This window comes from Rattus norvegicus, chromosome 7, assembly GCF_021556685.1.
Source record: "Rattus norvegicus strain SHRSP/BbbUtx chromosome 7, alternate assembly SHRSP_T2T, whole genome shotgun sequence".
Taxonomy (NCBI): Eukaryota; Metazoa; Chordata; class Mammalia; order Rodentia; family Muridae; genus Rattus; species Rattus norvegicus.
Genome location: NC_141540.1, coordinates 119,393,307 through 119,411,822, shown reverse-complemented (window position 1 = coordinate 119,411,822; position 18,516 = coordinate 119,393,307). Strand labels below are relative to the sequence as shown.

The window sequence follows — 18,516 nt, the reverse complement described above, 5'->3', positions numbered from 1 at the left end:
GAGTGGGATTTGCACCCCATGGGTCCAGGGCAGGGCAGCTGTGGATGTAATACTACAGATCCAATAGTTCTCAAACTCTGCTGATGGATAGTGATCCTTTTCTTGCTACTGTGTGCTTTTAGAGACTTGGAGTGGATGATTCTAATGTTCTTTTAAATGTGGGTTCACCATGTTCCCCATAACATCATTTGGAAAGGTAAGAGGTCTTAATCAATTACATTTTACTCCCCGTTCCTCCACAAAATCTCATTTCCCAACACTGGCCCTTTGACACAGAATGGTTTATTTAATCCAAAGGTAAAGTGTCAAAAATTAAGTAGAATCCTGTCCAGTGGGCACTCTGGCCCAGGAGGTTTGCATCTTGTGCCAGCCTCCTGGAGGGTCTTCATGTTCTTGGAAGGTAAGGTCCTTTGCTGAGTACCCATCCTTGCCACTGGGTCCCTGTGACTCAGGGTACGGTGTTGTAGACACCGTAATTGTCCTTCTGGGTGACGTGCAGCTTCCAGGGGAAGAGGCGCTTCTGGGAGGGGAGGCCTTGGGACTGCTTCACCATGAGTCCCACATCCTCATCTGACAGCAGCCGAACCAGGTCCCCCTCAGCATCTTGGTAATTAAGGGCAATGTCCTCTCTCTGGAATTCACGCCTAGGAGAACATACAGGGATTAGTCTGTGGGTCCTGGGAGAACCCAGGGCCTTTGAATCTGTGGATCTGAGTGGTACAGACCCTCATGATCCAAGCTGCCTCACTCCTGCTTGCAAATGGGGAAACCGTGACCTCGAAGGAAGAGGGGACTTGGTAAACCAATGATGGTACAGCCTGAAGTTTCTTGCACGTCAGGGGTGAAAGGTTCAGGAGTTCCCTAAGAGGCGGCAGCCCAGGGAGGCCTGTGGGAACCAGCTGACAACTTTGGAAAGAGGGCCATGCTTCCCCATGGCTGGAGGGAACAAGATCTGAACAAAGTTCCCATGCACCGTCTGACCCAACAGCCACAGTCTAATCGCCTTGCACACACTTCCATCCCATAATCCCACTTCTTGAAAACTATCCCCAGAAAACAATGAGACAGTATATGTGAGTGAAGGATTACAATATTGTTGACAGTGGTAATGGTGGTGAGCGTGTGTGTGTGTGTGTGTGTGTGTGTGTGTGTGTGTGTTTATGTGCTTAAGTCTGTGTGCATGTGTGTGTGTGCTTGTTTTATGTGTATGTTTGTGTTACAGGTATTTACATATTTGTGTCTCTGTGTTTGTTTTGTGTCTGGGTTGTGTTTGTGTTATGTGTCATATATATTATATGTTTGTGTATTGTATTTCTGTGTGTTTGTGTATGTTTGTGTGTACTCTGTGTTTGTGCTCATTTGTCACATGCTGTGGGTGTGTGTTGTTTCATGTGTTTGTTTTTGTGTGTGTGTTTGTGTGTGAGTGTGCTTACACATGTGCGTGCATGTAGTGACAGAATCTGGGCACACATCAGATAACAAGAGGGATGGGATACAGTTACAGATGTCGCATTCTAGTACAGGCTGCCCTGTTTTGAATCGTGACAGATGGGACAGTGCTAGATTGTTCTATGAGGAAACTTTCGGCAATGGCCTGGATCTCAGGAGGTGGTGATTTCCCCAGTTGGGGGTGGGGTTTGTGTGTGTGTCCAAGTCCAAGGCTTTTCATAGAGAAGCCCTTCTAATGGCAGATCCACAACCATACACTGGGACCTCAGCTGAGCCCTTGCCCCTCTGCAGCCTGCTTGGCTCCTCTCTAAGGCACTGTGGGCTGCAGAGACTGGAGCTGTCGCGGGTGGTAGCCTCTACCTCTGCCCATTCTCCTCTACAGGCTCCCTTCACACCCTCTCACCTCATGAGCGCTAGCAGGTCTTTGAACAGGGGGGTGCTGCTGAGGTCCTCCTCCACTGCAATGTCCCTAAGGGGGACAGTAGAAGAGACAAGCATCAGGGTGGAAGGGGGACATGTCTGGGGCCAGAAACAGTTCTTGCTAAAGCACTGTGGTTTATCTGGGAGCTGCAGCAGCTGCAGGGGAGGGGAGACAACACAGGAGCATTGACTGGGAGATAGCCGCATGGTAGGGGTGACAAGGAGGAGTAAGAGGACACCAACTTGATGGTTTTGCCTGTGTCTTCGTAGAAGTAGCATCGCAGCCAGTTGGTAGTGTCCTCGTCTTCGGGGAAGTCCTTGAGGATCTTCACGAAAGACCCTGGGAAGATGCCTGTGGCTCCCTGGGTTGTGCCCTGTGGGGGGTGGGGTGGGGAGAAGAAGAGCCTGGTTCATGGGGAAGTGAGACCCAGGGCCATGTCTCAGAGCCCCACGATTGTTATAGATTATCTCCCAAAGTCCCTGTGTCAAAGGCTTGGTCCCCAGGGTGGTCGTGGGAGCCTGGAGAAGCAGATACTAATAGAAATGTCTTCTCTTGCTGGGGAGAGGGCTCCATTAATCAGGTAATGTGGACCTCTTCCTTCCTTCCTTCCTTCCTTCCTTCCTTCCTTCCTTCCTTCCTTCCTTCCTTTCGTTCTTTCTTATTTATGATTTATTTATTTATTTATTTAACTGTTTTACTTGTCTATTTTTCTTTCTGACCATAATGCAAGAATTTTACCCTCACGTGTCCCTGTCAGGATGAGTGACCTCAGCGCAGGAACTGAAGCTTCCAGCCCAGTGAGCCATAGCGAACCTTTCCTCTTCATAAGCTAGCTGCCTTGGGTGTTTTATTATAGTGACCGAAGCCACCTAACACAGAGAGACAAAGTGAGGCGATTCGCCAAGCTGCCTAACCCAGAGTCCTGCGCTTCAGTTTTATAAGAGCCCTGAATCTATCCGGGAAGCTTCCTGCCTCTCTGTCTCTCTCCTCTCCCTTCTCTCCCATCTCCCTTCTTCCTTTCCTCTCTTCCTTATTCATTCCTTCCTTCAGCAAAGATTTTCGAGCGCCATTTTGCCCAATCATCAGATCGGCCTGTGGGTGAGACCATCATCATCATCATCAATGATAGATGTGGGAGGGCCCGACCCACTGTGGGGAGGGGCACCCCTGGGTAGGGGGTCCCTGTTGAATAAGAAAGCAGGCTGAGAGAGCCGTGGAAAGTAAGTCAGTAAGCCGCACTCCCCCATGGCCTCAGCTTCAGTTTCTGCCTGCAGGTTGCTTCCTGTCCTGACTTCCCTCAGGGATGGACTGTGAGCTGAAATGTATAACCAAGCAAACCCTCTCCTCCCCAAGTTGCCTCTGGCCATGGTGTTTATTACAGCAACAGAAAGCAGACTAGAACCTGGCTGGCCACTTTGTGGCTGGTTACGGCCTGTCTCTGCCTCCCCCCAGAGTTGGACGGTAAACATAAGCCCTCATGGCTGGCTTTTCAGTGTGGGTCCTGGGACTGAGCTCAGGTCCCGTCTGCAGCCCCAGGAATCACATCCTCTTCGGGACGTCTTACAGACCGAGGCTCCTTCCTCTTCCTGAGCCACTGAGGCCCTTCCTGCAGCCTGAGGTCTGACAGTGACGACATGCTAGACAGTAAAACTTTCCAGAAAACAGGACAGTGGTCAACACTTCCTCTTATGACAGTGGTAGTCACAACAGTCGCTCGGGTGGACCTGGCTTCTAAGACCCAGTGCACAAGGAGGCGGAAGCTCAGTTACATCCCTACACCTGCCATGGTCGCCCACTCCTGTCCAGCCTCAGGATACCAGGAACCCTGCCTCCTTCAGACACAGTGAGGGCCAGAGAATGTCCAACAGTGACAATATTGTGACAGAGACAGCCAGGTCCATGTCAGGGGCCTGGCACACAGTCACTCCCTGTCAGCGTGAGTAAAGTAACACCCAGGGGGCCCGGCTTCAGAGTCTCATTCGAGACTTCCCAGTCCCCTCTCATGCAGTGGGAACGAGGGACCTAGACTCTCTGGGGACAAGGCCTAGAGGGCATCCGCCTATCTCTTGTCCCTGCCAGGAACTGATGAAGAAACTGTTTTCACCACTTACAGGAAAGGAAACCATGGGGTTGAGCAACCTCCTGAAGTATACGAGGGCAGCTAAGAACTGAGATCCTGACACAGTTATGCTGGGTGGGACCCAGGGCCTTGCACACCAGGCAAGCACTCCTCCATTGGGCTGCCTCCGGCATGGACACCCCCTCTTAATTAGTCATCCTTGCCGATGGTCAGGGAAATAACGTTATTACATATGAGCCCTCCCATCTCTTAATAGGGGAAAGTCTGACCCTCCAAAGCAAACATGGGACAACCTATGTGATTGCGGTGACCTGGTTCAGTGCTGGCACCTAGTGGGAAGACCAGGGTACTGCTAAACACCCTCACTACAGAACAGTTTGCCCTCCAGCAATTATCAGTCCCCCAAAGCCCAGAGGGTCAGATCCCAGAAGCCTTGTTAGTGGTCAAGAAGCTAAATAGAGTAGGGGGGAGGGAGCGGGCTGTGAAATGACTCAGGAGATAAAGAGGCTCGCTGCCAAGCCTGACTACCCTAGTTCCGCTTCCACAACCAGCCTGTCAGGAGGAGGGGACCAACTCCTACACATTGTCCCCTCACTGTCACATGTGCTGTGGCATGAATGTTCTGCTTCACCAGCACACCTGGGCTCCCAAACAGGTCACTTCACAGGTCACCCAAATCTATCAGGACCTTCAGGATTCTATCAGAGGACTTCTATCCTCGGGCTTCGCCAGACCTTTCATGGTGTCTGCCTGTGAAACATGCAAACTACCTTTCTTCTACCCTCACCTCTTCCTTCGCCTCACCCGCACCCTCACCCCCATCCTCACCCCATCCTCACCCCATCCTCACCTCCACCCTCACCCCATCCTCACCCCATCCTCACCTCCACTCTCACCCCATCCTCACCTCCACCCTCACCCCATCCTCACCCCATCCTCACCCCATCCTCACCTCCACCCTCACCCCATCCTCACCCCATCCTCACCCCATCCTCACCCCATCCTCACCTCCACCCTCACCTCCACCCACACCTCCAACCTCACACCCTCCCCCTTGTCCATGTTCTCTCTCTGACATTCCCCTTGATCTTGCCTCTAGCCAGTCTTCCTGACTCTGCCCTGCCTCTCTGCCTCACCTCCAACCAGTCTTTGTTGATCTTACTGAGAAGGAAGATCACATCTCCAGCTTTGAAACTTAGCTCCAGTTTGCTGTTCCCAGTGAAGTCAAACAAGGCCTAGGGAGAAGCAAAGCATGTGGAGAAAACACTTGAGTCTTCAAGGGCTTGGCTACTTTGGTGTCCCTCTCTGCAGGTAAGGAAACTGACCGTTTGGAAGGGGGAGGGTGATACAGCCTCTCTGCGGAGGACTTCAATAGAACCCCACTCTCCCCAACTGCAGAGTGGGTGGTCCCTTCCGAGCTGGTAGGGTTCACATTTGGGAGGGGGATCCAAACCCTAGCCTGGCTTGTGCTGCTCCCCCACCTTGATGACCTCCCTGTGGGCTACAGCCATCCTGTAACCCACTGCTCTCTGCCAGGACATCACCCACACTGGTTTTTTTTTCCCCGGAGCTGGGGGCCGAACCCAGGGCCTTGCGCTTCCTAGGCAAGCGCTCTACCACTGAGCTAAATCCCCAACCCTCACACCAGTTTTTAAAATGCCATTTGTGTGTTTCTGGGGCTGTGTGCTTCAGGAGTGGGGAGGGGACTGGTCTGAGACTATGGCCACAAGGCAAGGCTAGCCCAGGAAACCCAGCAAGCTCTCTGGATGATGTGATGAATGAAGGGCCTGCTATTCTCCTGCTTCTGCATGCCGGGTCCTTCCCTGCCCTCAGCTGGGCGAGGGTACTCAGCATCAAGCTGAGGTTGGAGCGTCTCTTTCCTGCTGGGCACCCAGCGCCATCCAAAGCGCACAGTGGCGCCCAGCAGGCGGGCTCCACAGTTGGGTGGATGAGGTCTAGTGTGGGTGTGGGTACCTCTGCTCTTGGAGCTTCCATGCGGTCCATGCTGGGCCCTTGTGGAGTCACGCCCTTGCTATGGAAAGAAAAGGGGGTGTCAGCCTTGTAGACCCCCAGGGTTCAGCTCCTGCTTCTGTGCTCAGAGCTCTAGTCAGTACAGGAGAGGCACAGAGAGGAAGATCATGCCCAGCACCAGCTACGATTGGTTGCTCCTGCAGCCCGCCCTTCGTCTTGTATTCTCACCACTGCCCTGGGTGAGGTTGTTCTCTCACAGAAGACCCAAAGGGAAAGCTTCGAGAAGGAATGGAGAGGAGATCATGGCTCAACACCAATAGCTATCTACCAGTCCTCAACTTGACTCTCAGAGCCAAACTCTCCTGCGAAGCTGGAATTCACACCCTGCCCCCTTAGGTGCATTGGGGGAGGTCAGGACTCAAGATCCCTGCCTGCTTTTCCTTGGCTTGTTAAAGAAGTGGCTCGCACGGAAATGAGCGCCGTTTCACTACTGTGGTGCCTCAAGGCCTGCCTGGTTCATTTTTCTGAGAGGGACAGGGTGAGAAGGGAGCACTGGCCTCTTTGGAACAACAAACAGCAGCGACCCCTGGAGGCCAGAGATTGGACTCAGTCGCGAGCTCAGAGGTGCAGCGATGGCCACCTACATTTTGCGCGTGCGCGGTCGGAGCCTACGAAGTGCCTGAGGCACCTGCTCTGCGTCGTAAGCAGACTGATAGAAGAATATTCTGACGTCGGGGTCCATCAGCACGCAGACCGGCAGGCTCAGGAGGTTCTGTGTGAAGAGGGAGGGACAGGTGGGCAATCGACATAAAGATCTAGACGGTCAACACACCAACCCTGGTTACCATCTCTGCTAATGCACTCAGTTGATAATAAAAATGAGTTACTAACCCTCAGGGACTGAAGGAGACAATTCCCAGGCTTTGCTCCTGGCCTAGGGTGGGCAGGGTCGGGGTAGGAGAAGGATGCTGGCTTGAGAGGTCATTTGAAATCACTTAAAGGTCTCCAGAGATCAGTTAAGGGGGCTGATAACACCAGAAACCTGAAAGCTAGGATCAGAGAGGGAAAGGATCTACCCAGGGCCACACAGCTTAGTAACACAGCTGGGGCACCCAGAGGCACTGAGGTGCTCATATCAGGGCTCACGTAGCCCAGGCTGGCCTCAGACTTGCTATGTAACCAAGAACGACTTGGAACTTCTGGTCATTTTGCCTCTGTCTCCTAAGTGTTGGGACAGTAGGTGTGGGCCACCATGTCTATTTTATTTGATACAGGGGAACAAATCCAGGACTTGCCAAAGGCTAGACAAGCACTCTACCAAATGAATGATAAGGAGAGACGGTGCTTGGATGGGGTGGGGATGAGGGCAGATCTGGGAAGTAGTTGGGTCAAGGGGGGCCTTGCAGGTCAAAGTCCTCTATCACATGCACACTCCTCTTTCTGCCCATGCGCACACACTGTGACTAAGCTATGAGGACATGGATCAGGGGAGACTGGCATGGCTACCCTAGGGTTTAGGTACCCTGTAGAGCTGAGGCCACTGTATGAGAGCTACAGTTCCAGAGGCATCCAATTTCTGTGGGAAAATCTCTCAGAATCACAATCTAGAAGCAGGTTCACAGTTCTAAAAACACCCCCCCCACACACACACATTTTCTTAAAAGACCCCAGCGTCATTCATTGAGAGCTGAGAGCTGTCCCTTTGTGAGAGAAGATTGTTTACCCACTCCAAGGCACCCATCCAAACAAAAGCCTACAAAGCCAGAGCTCCCCAGCTGTAAAGGACCTCTGGACACCGAGGAAGGCTTTTCATCAAGCCCTGACTTGCGTGCTTCTGTTGACAGGGTGCTCACTACCTTGTAAGGGTCACCAGCCTTTTCCTGCATGGTTGTGGTAAGAGAGCATTCTTGCCTGGCCACCCTGGCCTCTGCCTCTAACACCATTTCTTCTATGTCCCTGTGTCATAGAAAGCTGACGGTATGCGAATGAAGACACGGGACACCCCAAGGACAGTGAGTGTAACCCAGATCCAACTGGGCATGGGTAAAAGCAGAGGTATCTGCTCAAAGGGGCTCTTCTTCGGCCTGTGGTCTGCTGTTATGTCCCCACTGCGCGGCATGAGACACCTGTGTGGCTTGTGGCTCACCTGCCATTGGGCTGCAGGTGCTCTGGGGCAGGCACTGTGTCCTAGAGCCCGGCACAAATATTCCATGAACTTGTTGTACTCAAGGATTTGTCAAGAGTGACATTTGTGACCCAGAAGCTTGGTCCTGAATAGATGCCCTGCTTCTCTCTCCAGATAGGCCTTTCAGGATTGAAGACAAGACTATGGGGGCCTCAACGAAATTTCAGTTCTCAAATTCATGCCCCACAGTAAGGCCCTGCCCACTCAAGCACCCAGGGGACACGGCAGCAGGTACCTTCATGTAGGCATTGAGGGCCGGGATCCGAGTCTCAGCAATCTCTTGTTTGACACCCATGTAGACTTTGGCTGAAAAGAGAAAAGATGCCCAGAGCCTGGACCACATGGTGCCTGATCTTCCACTGACCCATCAGAGACAACTGCTCCATGCTCCTCCCCCAGCTCAAAACTCGTCCTGCCTTCATGCATGGTACCAAGCGTCACCAAGATACTTTGTAACTGCATCTTCCCATCATACCATCACTAGAAGATAGGAGTTCTCCATGTCATGCCTGCTCCTACACAGTAAGGCGTGTACAGGTACCCACACACACAGTAATTCGTGCATGTGCACACACACACACACACACACACACACACACAGCAAAACACACACACTCTACACCCATTCAAAACTCACACATATATAAGCCCATGCACACACACCCTCACTCACAAAGACAAATGCACACATACTCACATGCATGTACACACCCAGATGCATGTATAATCACACATACACACAAATGCATCCACATGAACTTAAATATACATACTCACATATGTGTGCACACATATGCACAGGTACACCTGCCTTCAGGAGCATGCATATACATGCACACACATATAGTATACCCACATACACATATATGCAAATATACATGCAAGGCCTATGTGTGCAAGTATACACACTCATGCATATATATACCCAGATGCTCACAGATTGCTTTCACACACAAACATATGTATGCATGCATAAGACATGCACATGTATGCATGCACGCACACTGGCAAGCCTTAGGTCAGAACACAGGACCTCTTGCCTGCCTAGATCACAGTGATTCCCCCATCCTCAGGCTTGGACATCATTCAGGGAACCAAAGGCTCTTTGAAGCACGCCACTAGATAGGGCTCCCCAGAAAAACTTCATTGGCATCCTGGAGGTGGGGAGACTCCCTAAGGCCCCTTTCAGCAGGCTACCATTGTTAGAAACGATGGGCCCCAAGCCCCATTCACACACACCAACACTGTAGAGAACTAAGAATCTGCTGTGTGGGTGAATGAGTCCTGCCTCTAACTCAAGGAGTGTTCTTGGAGAAAGGAAAGAGGCAATGTCCAACCAAGTGACAAAGGGCTACCAGGAGCCTTTCAGCAGACACTTGGGGGTGCGGCCACTCAGAGGGCCCTGGGCCACAGGGTAGACAGGGTGAGCACCTGTGAAGCCAGGGGATGGTATATAAAGGTTAGGGCTACACCAGAGCCACAAATCGAAAGGAGACAAAGTCACAGGCACCGGTTGTTCATAATGAGAAAATGAGACAGGCAAGGCTGGGGGTGGGTGGGGGTGGGGGTGCCCTGCTCCTACGGTGAACAAGGGAACAGAGTCTGCAGCAAGAAAGGCAAGCCAGACTCAGGAGGGCTGGAGGGGGGGAGGAGGTAGAGGGGGCCTAATGAAAGAAGAGATTGAGCACAAGGGGGAGCCCTCAGCTTCTGGACATCAGAGCGGAACTACAGGTTTCTGTCCTGGGGGAAGCGTTGGGATAGAAGGTAAAACCCAGAGACTGCAGAAGAGTGGCTGCAAAGGAATGAAAACGGGATCTTTGGGGACTCTGGGACAGGAGGCTCAGAAGAGAGCCCCCCCCCCGGGGACACTTGATTATAGCTCAACAGATGGGGTGTGGTGAAGAGACGATGCACATGCTCCAGAGGGGAGCCCAGTATCAAAGAAAATGGCCAGAGCTCAAGGAAAGGGAGTGGGGAGGGGAGTAAGGGGGAGGCTGGAGAGAGGCGTCAGCTCGGAATGACAGAACCACCTCCTCACCACTCAGAAGCATGGGGGGCGGTGGGGGCATGGTGGGGTAGACGGTTCCTTGCCTCTCGGTCAGGTCCTTTTTGGAGATGGAAAAAGAGACTCTGTCTGAGGGCCAGCGCACCCACAGGAGGTGGGCTGGAAGAAGGGAAGATGGGACAATGTGACATGATAGAGTCAGGGGCATCCCCAAGGCCTTTCCTGGGCAAGCTCAGGGGAGGGTGGCACAGAAGATTTGGAAAGAAAGTCATATGGGCAGTAGTGGGTGACCATGGGGTGGGGTTGGAGGCTATGTGTACTCAGAACCATGTGGCTCCCTGCTTCCCCAAGGGACAGGGGAGAGCCTCAGGGATCTGTTGAGGCTGAGGCTGTGCGGCTGGAGAGCTGGCCGAATGGGTGTCTGAAAGAGACAGGAAAGACTAGAACCCAGATGCCGAATGCTCCCAGCCCAGGCTCCCTTGGTGGCGGTGGCTGTGGCAAGTGGCTGTACTGGGTCCCCAGAGGTCAAGGGTTATGAGGCAGACACTGTAGCAGTGAAGGTACCCTGTACACAGAGGAGTGTCAGGCAGGGGACTTCTAGGGAACACTGCCAGCCTATAGCTGCAGGAGGGGCACCAGCTGAATGAATCCTTTGCAAGGGGATTGAAATAGCATCCTGCAGAGCTGGAAGGTGAGACAAGAGCTAGGGCCAGCTCCGGGCATCAGGCAGTGCAGCATACCTGGCAGTGTGGGCAGGCTGCAGGTGAATGGGCTGTTCTTGCTCTCTGGTCCAAACCGCTCCTCCAGCTTGCTCTGCAGGGCGTAGAACTGGCGATATCGGCGGTAGATGAGATACTTGGATCCTCCTTTTGTCTTTACCTCGATGACAAACACCTGAGGAGGAGAGAGGTTAAGTGGGGGAGCTAGAATGGGGTTAGGGAGGATGCTAGGAGGCTGTAGAGGGTTGGAAAGCTGTGGGGGGCTGGGAGGTTGAATGTCTTTGGAAGGTAGGAGAGCTGGTAGATGGAGGGGTCTGGAAAGTGGAGATGGTTGGGGGGTTGGGGAGGGACTGGGAGGGGGAAAGGTTGGGGAGGTGGGGGAACTGAAAGGTAGAGAGACTGGGAGACAAGGGAGGATAAAGGAGCCCAGAGATGAGCACAGGATGAGTTCAGAGGTCACAGAGAGGGACCAGGCGTTCTCAAGCCCTACGGTGCACGCTGAGTAGGGTAAGCCTTCACCGGGGTGTCCCATGCTTTTGGATGTGTTCAGGAGCGCCCTACATTCTATCCAGCATGTGTCAGCAACCACCCTGTCCAGAGAAACCACAGTCAAGGCGTCTCCAGGTGTTCCAAACAGAAAAATGGCTCTACTGGGACCCACTGAGACAGGAGATGAAAGGTGGAGGGTCGAGGTTAGAGGTCAAAGGAACAGGGATTGCTGTCTCTTACAAAGTGGCTGGTGAAGCCCCTCTTCTCCTCGATGTCAGCGATGTTGGCTGAGATGGCCACATCATCTGGAAGCTGCTCAAAATCGCTGTAAGAGGCCAGAGGAAAGGAATCAGTTACCGCCTTGCCCGTTCTGGACACAACTGGAGACCTGCACACCTCATTCTGAACACTGTCCATGCCTGGCACCTCACTGATGCTGGGAACCCCAGGCTGTGAGGACACAGGTCAGGCCCTGAGAATGAGGGGTGCAGAGCTGGTGTTGGTATCTGTCACAGGGTGAAGAGTGGGCTGGGAAGCCTGCAGTGATTTGTACGAGTGTCCTCCACAATCCAGTTAAAGGCTAAGTCCCCAGGGTATCACCACTGAGGAGTGTGTGGACCTCTAGGAAGGGAACTTCATGGGAGGTCCTTGGGTCCTCAGGGATTGCCTTGAGGGGGGACTAAGGGACCATGTTCCTTCTCCAGTTCCTCTGCTTGCATCTGGTCCTGTTTCAATTTGCTGCCGTCTCTGAAGGCTCAAGGCAAAGGGGTTGCCCTGCTTTTGGGTGGGATCTATAGAACCGTGGGCCAAAATAAGCCTTTCTACTTCATATATTAATTGACTCCCGTATCTTGTTATAGTAACGTGAGTCTGGCTGACAGACAGCAGTCCACATCCCCCCAGTCAAGAGATCAGTTGACTCTGCCCAAGTAAACAAAAGCCTCAGAAAGATGACGTTCAAGCCAGCTCTAAGTGGGCCAACTGGAATTCACTGGAAACTAGGAAGGTCCTTTCAGGCAGTGGGAACAACTTATGCTAAGGTTCTGAGCCCCAATGAAGAGTTTAGATTTGCTGAGGGAAGAGCCTGGTGGGTCTTAAGGTAGATACATTCGCCTGAGGGTCTTGAGATCAAGGAACTAGGTGGGCTTTGGAAAATCTTGGTTTGAGGAGGTCCTCACAGATAACCAGCCATGTGGGTAGAGAGGTAACGAGACAACTCCACTCGAGGCCCCAAGAGTGAGGGGTGACATCAGCCAGGACATGCAAATGACAGGCTAGACTAGCATTTAGTATGTTCCTATTTTGTTTTGTTTATTTTTCCTGGCCAATCAAGTGGCAGCCGTGCTCAGAGGTAAGTGTGCCCGGCTTGGAGAGGCAGTCTGTCAAGATTAGCCTGAGCCAAGCAGCACTCCCATGCCTGTTCCCACCTGCCTGCCCTTGAGGCGCAACACAACCATGTGACTAGCTCTGGTCAATGAGATGGAGTGGGGGTGGCATCTGGATCTGCGGCAACCACAGTTGCACCCATGAGGCAAAAATCATGATGCAGAATGAAAGAAACTACAGGGCTGGCACTGAGGTCCCTGAGCTATGGAACAAGTTGCAAGCCTTCCTCTGGACTTCCACTGTAAAAAAGATCAACTGGTCACCATTTAAGCCAAGACCAGTCCCACTTTTCCCTGAAGCCTAATGCATTTCCAAGGGGTGCATGACCAAGGTATGGCAGCCTGACTGGGCTGAAGGAAGCGTCCGTGACAAGAATGATGCCAGTCTCTGACCAGCACAGGGAGAGCCAGAGCAGTCAGACTCGGCTCTGGCTGTGCTAAGGCGAGACGCCTCTGGGCAGGCATCCAGCAGAAGGCCGGTGTGCAGGTGTAGAGATGCCATGGTTGGGGCTGATGTGGTGTGGCTAAAGTGACAGCCACCTGCATGTGGCTTATGACTGTGGCTGGAGCTTAAGACCCTTCAGTGAGTTGGAGAGGGATGACGAGGGCAAGCAGAGAAAGAGGAAGTGGGCCACCAGGCACAGCCAAGGTCATCTGTTTATCACTTGTATACAGACCAGGAAGCAAGAAGTGGTTGTAGTCAGGCATCGGTGGCATATATCTGTGATCTCAGAAATCGGGAGGCTGAGGAAAGGGAGTCAGGATGGAAGGACGAGTTCTAGGTCAGCCCGGGCTGCAGAGTGAGAAGCTGTTTCAAAAGAGGAGGCAGAGGTGGAGGAGGAGGAAGAGGAGGAGAAGAAGAGTAGGATGCCAAGGATGATAAGATGGGAGAGAAAGAGGGGAGGGAGGAGAGAAGGATGAGGAAGGGGAGGGAGGGCAAGTTTGAGGAGGGAGAAGCAAACATGGAAATGGAGGAGGAGGAGGAAGAAGAGGAAGAAGAGGAGGAGGAGGGAGGGAGGAGGAGGAGCTGAAGAAGCATTTGGGTTCTTTTGGGCAGTGCCTGAGAGACAGATAGGACAATGTGTCTCACACCTCACAGAGTATGGGGTCCCAGGCAGTCTGCATACCCTGCACAGAGTTACATGCTGTTTCCTTGGTGCCCTGGGACCTGGTCTGTCCCAGGCTGGTGTATCTGGGTTCAGAAGTCACCAGGCAGTGACTGGGGAAGTCAGCAGACCAGCAGGGACTGTCTCCCAGGCTGGGGCACCTCCGTGGCCCCTGGTGCCTTCCCACTGACTTTTCACCATGTCCTATGAAGACACCCTTGGGAAGAGTGGCCTCGCCCACTTCCCTCAGAGGCTCAGGTGGGACAGGAGGGAAGTAGAAAGGGAGAAATGACCATGGGCCACTCTGGACGTTTGGGTAACACTAATGGCTGGGAGTGCTCACAGCACACCAGGAACTAAGTATCTCCTCCTTGGAGACAAAGCTACCCTGGGAAAGGTGTGGATGGTGAAGCACCGAGAGGTTGAAGAGGTTACGGAGCTTGCCCAGATGAGGTAACTGGAATTCGAGACAAAGAAGCTGAGAGACCTTGGACTAGAGCCAGTCCTGGGCCTGTTCCTACATTCTGCGGCCTGTACCATAGAACAGACTTAGCACACAAGGACCTGCTCTCTGCTTCTAGTACCCCATAGCTCTGAGGAGTGGGGAAATTGAATACCCAATACGTAATCCTTCTGTTTCCTCATGGGGCAAGCACTTTCCACAGGTGACTTTCACCACATCCTTCAAGGAGCCAACAGTGTGGCAGAGGACAGCTTGTGGGGGTCAGGACTGCGAGAGGGAAGTGGGGTTCCCTACAGACAAGGGTAAGGAGAGCTCAGAGCTGTGTATGGCAGCAGGGAGAACCTTTCAGGCAGGAGAGGGAGTAGAAAGCACAAAGGCCTCCTGAGGGGCATGTAAGTAGGACAATTTCAAGGAACCCCAGGGAGGCAGGCATGGCCAGAGCACAGGACTGGAGACAGAACAAGGAAAAACAGGCCAAAAGCAGGCAGGTCCCACACAAGGCATCTTCCTGCCTCGTGGAAAAACCTCATACAAGTGTTCTAGGTAGCACTGGTGTCAGAGGACATGACAGGCCAGACAGGGCCAGAGACTAGCCTGGCTTAGGGCCAGAATTCTACTCAGCCCCTGTCAGAAGAGACCTTGTGGGGCCTCTCCCCACCCTCGGGTTCCTCCCAACCCTCTCTGAAAACACAGACCATCGTCAAGTCCTTATGTCATATGGTCAGGAGATCCCCTCTGTGACAGGGATCCCCGCAACCCTGTAAGGGCAGGGCTGTTCTCACACTGCATCCCTAGGCACCCAGAGTGGTGCCAGGCGCTTAGTAGGTTCTCAGCAGCCACTTCCCCTTGTGACTAGCGGGCAAGCTGGCAGGTGCAGTGTGAGTCACCTGGCAGCGTGCGAAGACGGAGGCTGTGGTGTAGGTCAAGGGGAGGGGCTGGGAAGATAGCTATGCCCTTCAGACCCCACTCAGACTTTGCTGGGTTCATACCAGGCTCCGTGCTCACGGGAGCTACTCGTGGGGGTGCGCTTGGGGACCTAATCTGGAAGAGTCCTGAAAACTGCAGGCCAGGGGGTACTTCCAGTCCAGTGGGAGCTGGACAGGGGCTCAGTGTAGCATTGGGCGTTTGTTCTCAAGGTTCTAGAAAGTGCTGTTGCTGCATACTCCATCTCCTTGTCTGTATCTCCCCGGGCTGGTTCTCACAGAGGACACTCGAGATGCTGGATCTGATGGCTCTAGGACCTGGGCCTACAGTCCCATCTAGGGCAGAGGAGGGGAGCTGCCCCTCAGAGGGCGGCAGACAACTGTGGAAAGGTCAGAGTGGGTGGAGGAAACACTCATCCCTGATGGTTACCACAGGCATCGTCTGAAACCTTGTGCCCCAAGAAACAAGAAGGGACCCACGCCTCAAGTGGCTACAGTTTCTGGAGGATTCATGTCTGCCAGTCTCCTAGGAGAACTTGAAGGTCAGAATGGCTGGAGTCATGTCATGCAACCTTATTCAACACCCCAGTGTCACTCTCTGTAGCTATGGAAAGAAGGCTGTTCTGACCCCCACCCCAACACTAACTCTTGTTACTACACAGGCAAACTTCCTCTGATCTTTGACCTACAGGGACCCCATCCCTTTATCCAGATCCCATGTGTCCTTTGCTCCCACCTGGGCCTCATCATCCAGACCTCTGGATGACTCTCCATGCCCCTTGCTTCCTAACATTGCTTTCTGCTTGATCCATAGAGACACTGAGCGAGATCTGACTGAATGAGGTGGCTAGGCTCGGGGCCATCAGGTCCCATTGTCCCTCTCTGTACAATGTCAGCTTTGTCCAAGGCAGATCTGGGTCATTCTTCATCTCTGTTGGATTTATTGAGCACTTAGTGTGTACCAGCGCTGTTCTGCCTTCCGGAGACACAACCGTGATCCAAAAGTCTAAAACACCCTCAGAGCAGACAGAACAGAGACTCCGCCCCCAACATCGCGCCAAGCATCTAAGCCCTGTGTAGGATAAGGAAGTGGAGTTGAGTGGTCAGACAGCAGAGCCTGGGCTATCTGAACCTAAAGTCGGGACACGCAGAGGCCTGGTTCAGTCGAACAGCAGTTGGAAAAGCCTCTCCTGATCACGGTGTGGAACTAGGAACCTGAAACCCAAGCATAGCACCCAGGACACCTCTGCTCCCTGGCTCTACCACCCACTCATCCTGTGGCCCTTGGCCACGTCCACGCCATCCCCATTCTGAGTCTTAGGATTCTTCTCTCTGGCACTGACCTTTAAAGTCCAGGCTCTGGAAACAGCTTCAGGAGCCTGCAGGTCCTGCAGTATCATTCAGCAAGACCTCCAAATTCAACTACTCTGTGTTGGTCCACTGATACCAGGTGATAGGAGGGACAGCCTCTTACTGAACCCCATGCCCACCCCCTTCATCCCCACCCCCCACAGACCTATTGGGATAGGAATAAAAGCCTGGCACTCTCACCTCTCTGATCGCAGCTGCTGGGCCAGGGCCATGGCTGTCAGTAGTCAGGAAAGCAGATAGATGAAGGCCTTGCCCAGCCAGGCTGAGGCTGAGTTCACCTCTCACTTCCTCCTATGTGCATCTGGGAGCTTCCTGAAAGCTCGGGGTGTCCTCGGGAGCACCCTTTGAGGAGGTCCCTCCCTCCCCAGCTTCTCTGGACCCTCCTTGAAGTACCTCCTTGAGACTCTGAGCTGCCTGGCTCCACACTTCTTCTCACCCACTTCCCAGCTGCACAGCAGTTGAGGAAGTGTCACGCTTGGGTGCTGGGCTTACGTGAGGCCACTGGCTTTGGGGACTTCCTCAGTGCCTGTCTCTAGTGCTAAGCTCCACCCATCACTGAGCAGTTGTAGCCCTGGATAGTCCATCCATGCTTCTTCCTGAACCCCTTCCCCATGCTTCCAAAACCTGCATCCTTAAGGACTGGTGGGGATATTGTTTCTTGCAGGAAACTGTCCTGGTTTCCCTCCCTCTATTATGCTAGGATGTCATTGGCTTGTGCCCTATCTTGTCCTCACCCTGGTGCTCTGGGCTCTGAGATTCCATGTTCAGCCCCCCCAGAGCTTCCAGCCAAACAGGGGCTCTCCTTAAAATCTGCCTCCTCCTCCTCCCTACTCGGCTCTCAGAAGAGCTCCATGCACCTGCGGCTGGCCTTATTCTAATCCTCAAGGTCCTGTAGGCTGCCTGCTCTCCTAGCTCTGTCTTCCCTCACTGCCTCCTCACTTCCAACACTGCTTTCCTATCTCCTGTAGGCCTCAGCTGGGAAGCTGCCCTTTGAGAAAGAGACCTGTTCTAACCAGACCTCCCTGCCACTCTCTGGGCTTTTCCTGCAGCAAGCTCCCACCAGTCGGGGTTCCCTATCTCTGTGTGTTCTGTGTGCTTTCGTGTTAGGCTTCTTCCAGACCAGCACCACCCTGCAGACACCCAGAGTATGTGAGCAGAAAAAGGAAGTTCTTTGTCAGTTCCTTCTAATGCTTGATTTTGCAGGGAGCTCTCCAAAGCCTACCAGGAGAATGGACCCAGCAGCCCACAGGATGTCCCCATGCCTCCTTACTTGCTGCCCCCACCTCCGGCCTCACTGGATGGTGTGCTGAGGTAGAAGGAGAGATGGCAGCCTGCCCAGCCTGCCCGAATCAGGGTCCTATCTCCCCAACTTGGGAATGTGACTGTGAGGACAGGACCTTCCCTGAGGAACCAGAGCCACCAACGTTTCTCACCTTAAATAGGACTGGGTTGGAACCAGTCTCATTGTCCCCAGGATCTGGCTTCAAGAATATAGAATTTTACCTCAAGACCCTTACTTTAAAATACCCTACCTCCATCCTGCCACCCCAAGGGATCTTCTGGCCCTGACTCAAGCCAGAGTGGACAGATCCAGAGTCCCAGGATAGAACTGGATCCAGAGTCCCAGGATAGAACTGGATCCAGAGACCCAGTGAGAATTGCCCTCCCTATGACCAGACAGGGCATGGGCTCCTGAGGAGACAGAAACGAGGTTGAAGAAAGTCACAGGAGGGGACAGGAAAGTGGGAGAGGGACACTCCACCAGTGACTGTACGTTCATCAAGGTATTTGCGCCCCACAGACAGATCAGGGTGGCAGAGGAAGATAAGATAGAAGGTCAGTCCTACTCCCAGAGGGTAAAATTGCCACAGCTCATGGAGTTAGGTCTTTTGAGCACACAGATCCCTGTTCAAGACAGGGAAAGGTGATCTGCAGGGCCTGAGATGGGC

At 53.2% G+C, this 18,516-nt stretch overlaps 1 protein-coding gene across 2 annotated transcripts; it reads right to left on the bottom strand.

The window, feature by feature from the left end:
• Window positions 1-205: 205 nt before the first annotated feature.
• Window positions 206-17,012, bottom strand: Ncf4 (neutrophil cytosolic factor 4). Of its 2 annotated transcripts, XM_087558733.1 has the most exons (11): window positions 16,748-17,001; window positions 11,560-11,644; window positions 11,321-11,420; window positions 10,852-11,005; window positions 8,342-8,412; window positions 6,566-6,693; window positions 5,925-5,982; window positions 5,087-5,185; window positions 2,113-2,243; window positions 1,853-1,918; window positions 264-644 (listed from the first exon to the last, which is right to left on the bottom strand). In XM_087558733.1, the coding sequence occupies exons 2-11, from the start codon at window positions 11,622-11,624 to the stop codon at window positions 449-451; spliced, it is 1,068 nt and encodes a 355-aa protein (XP_087414859.1). In that variant the 5' UTR covers window positions 11,625-11,644; window positions 16,748-17,001; the 3' UTR covers window positions 264-448.
• Between the last annotated feature and the right edge of the window lie 1,504 nt (window positions 17,013-18,516).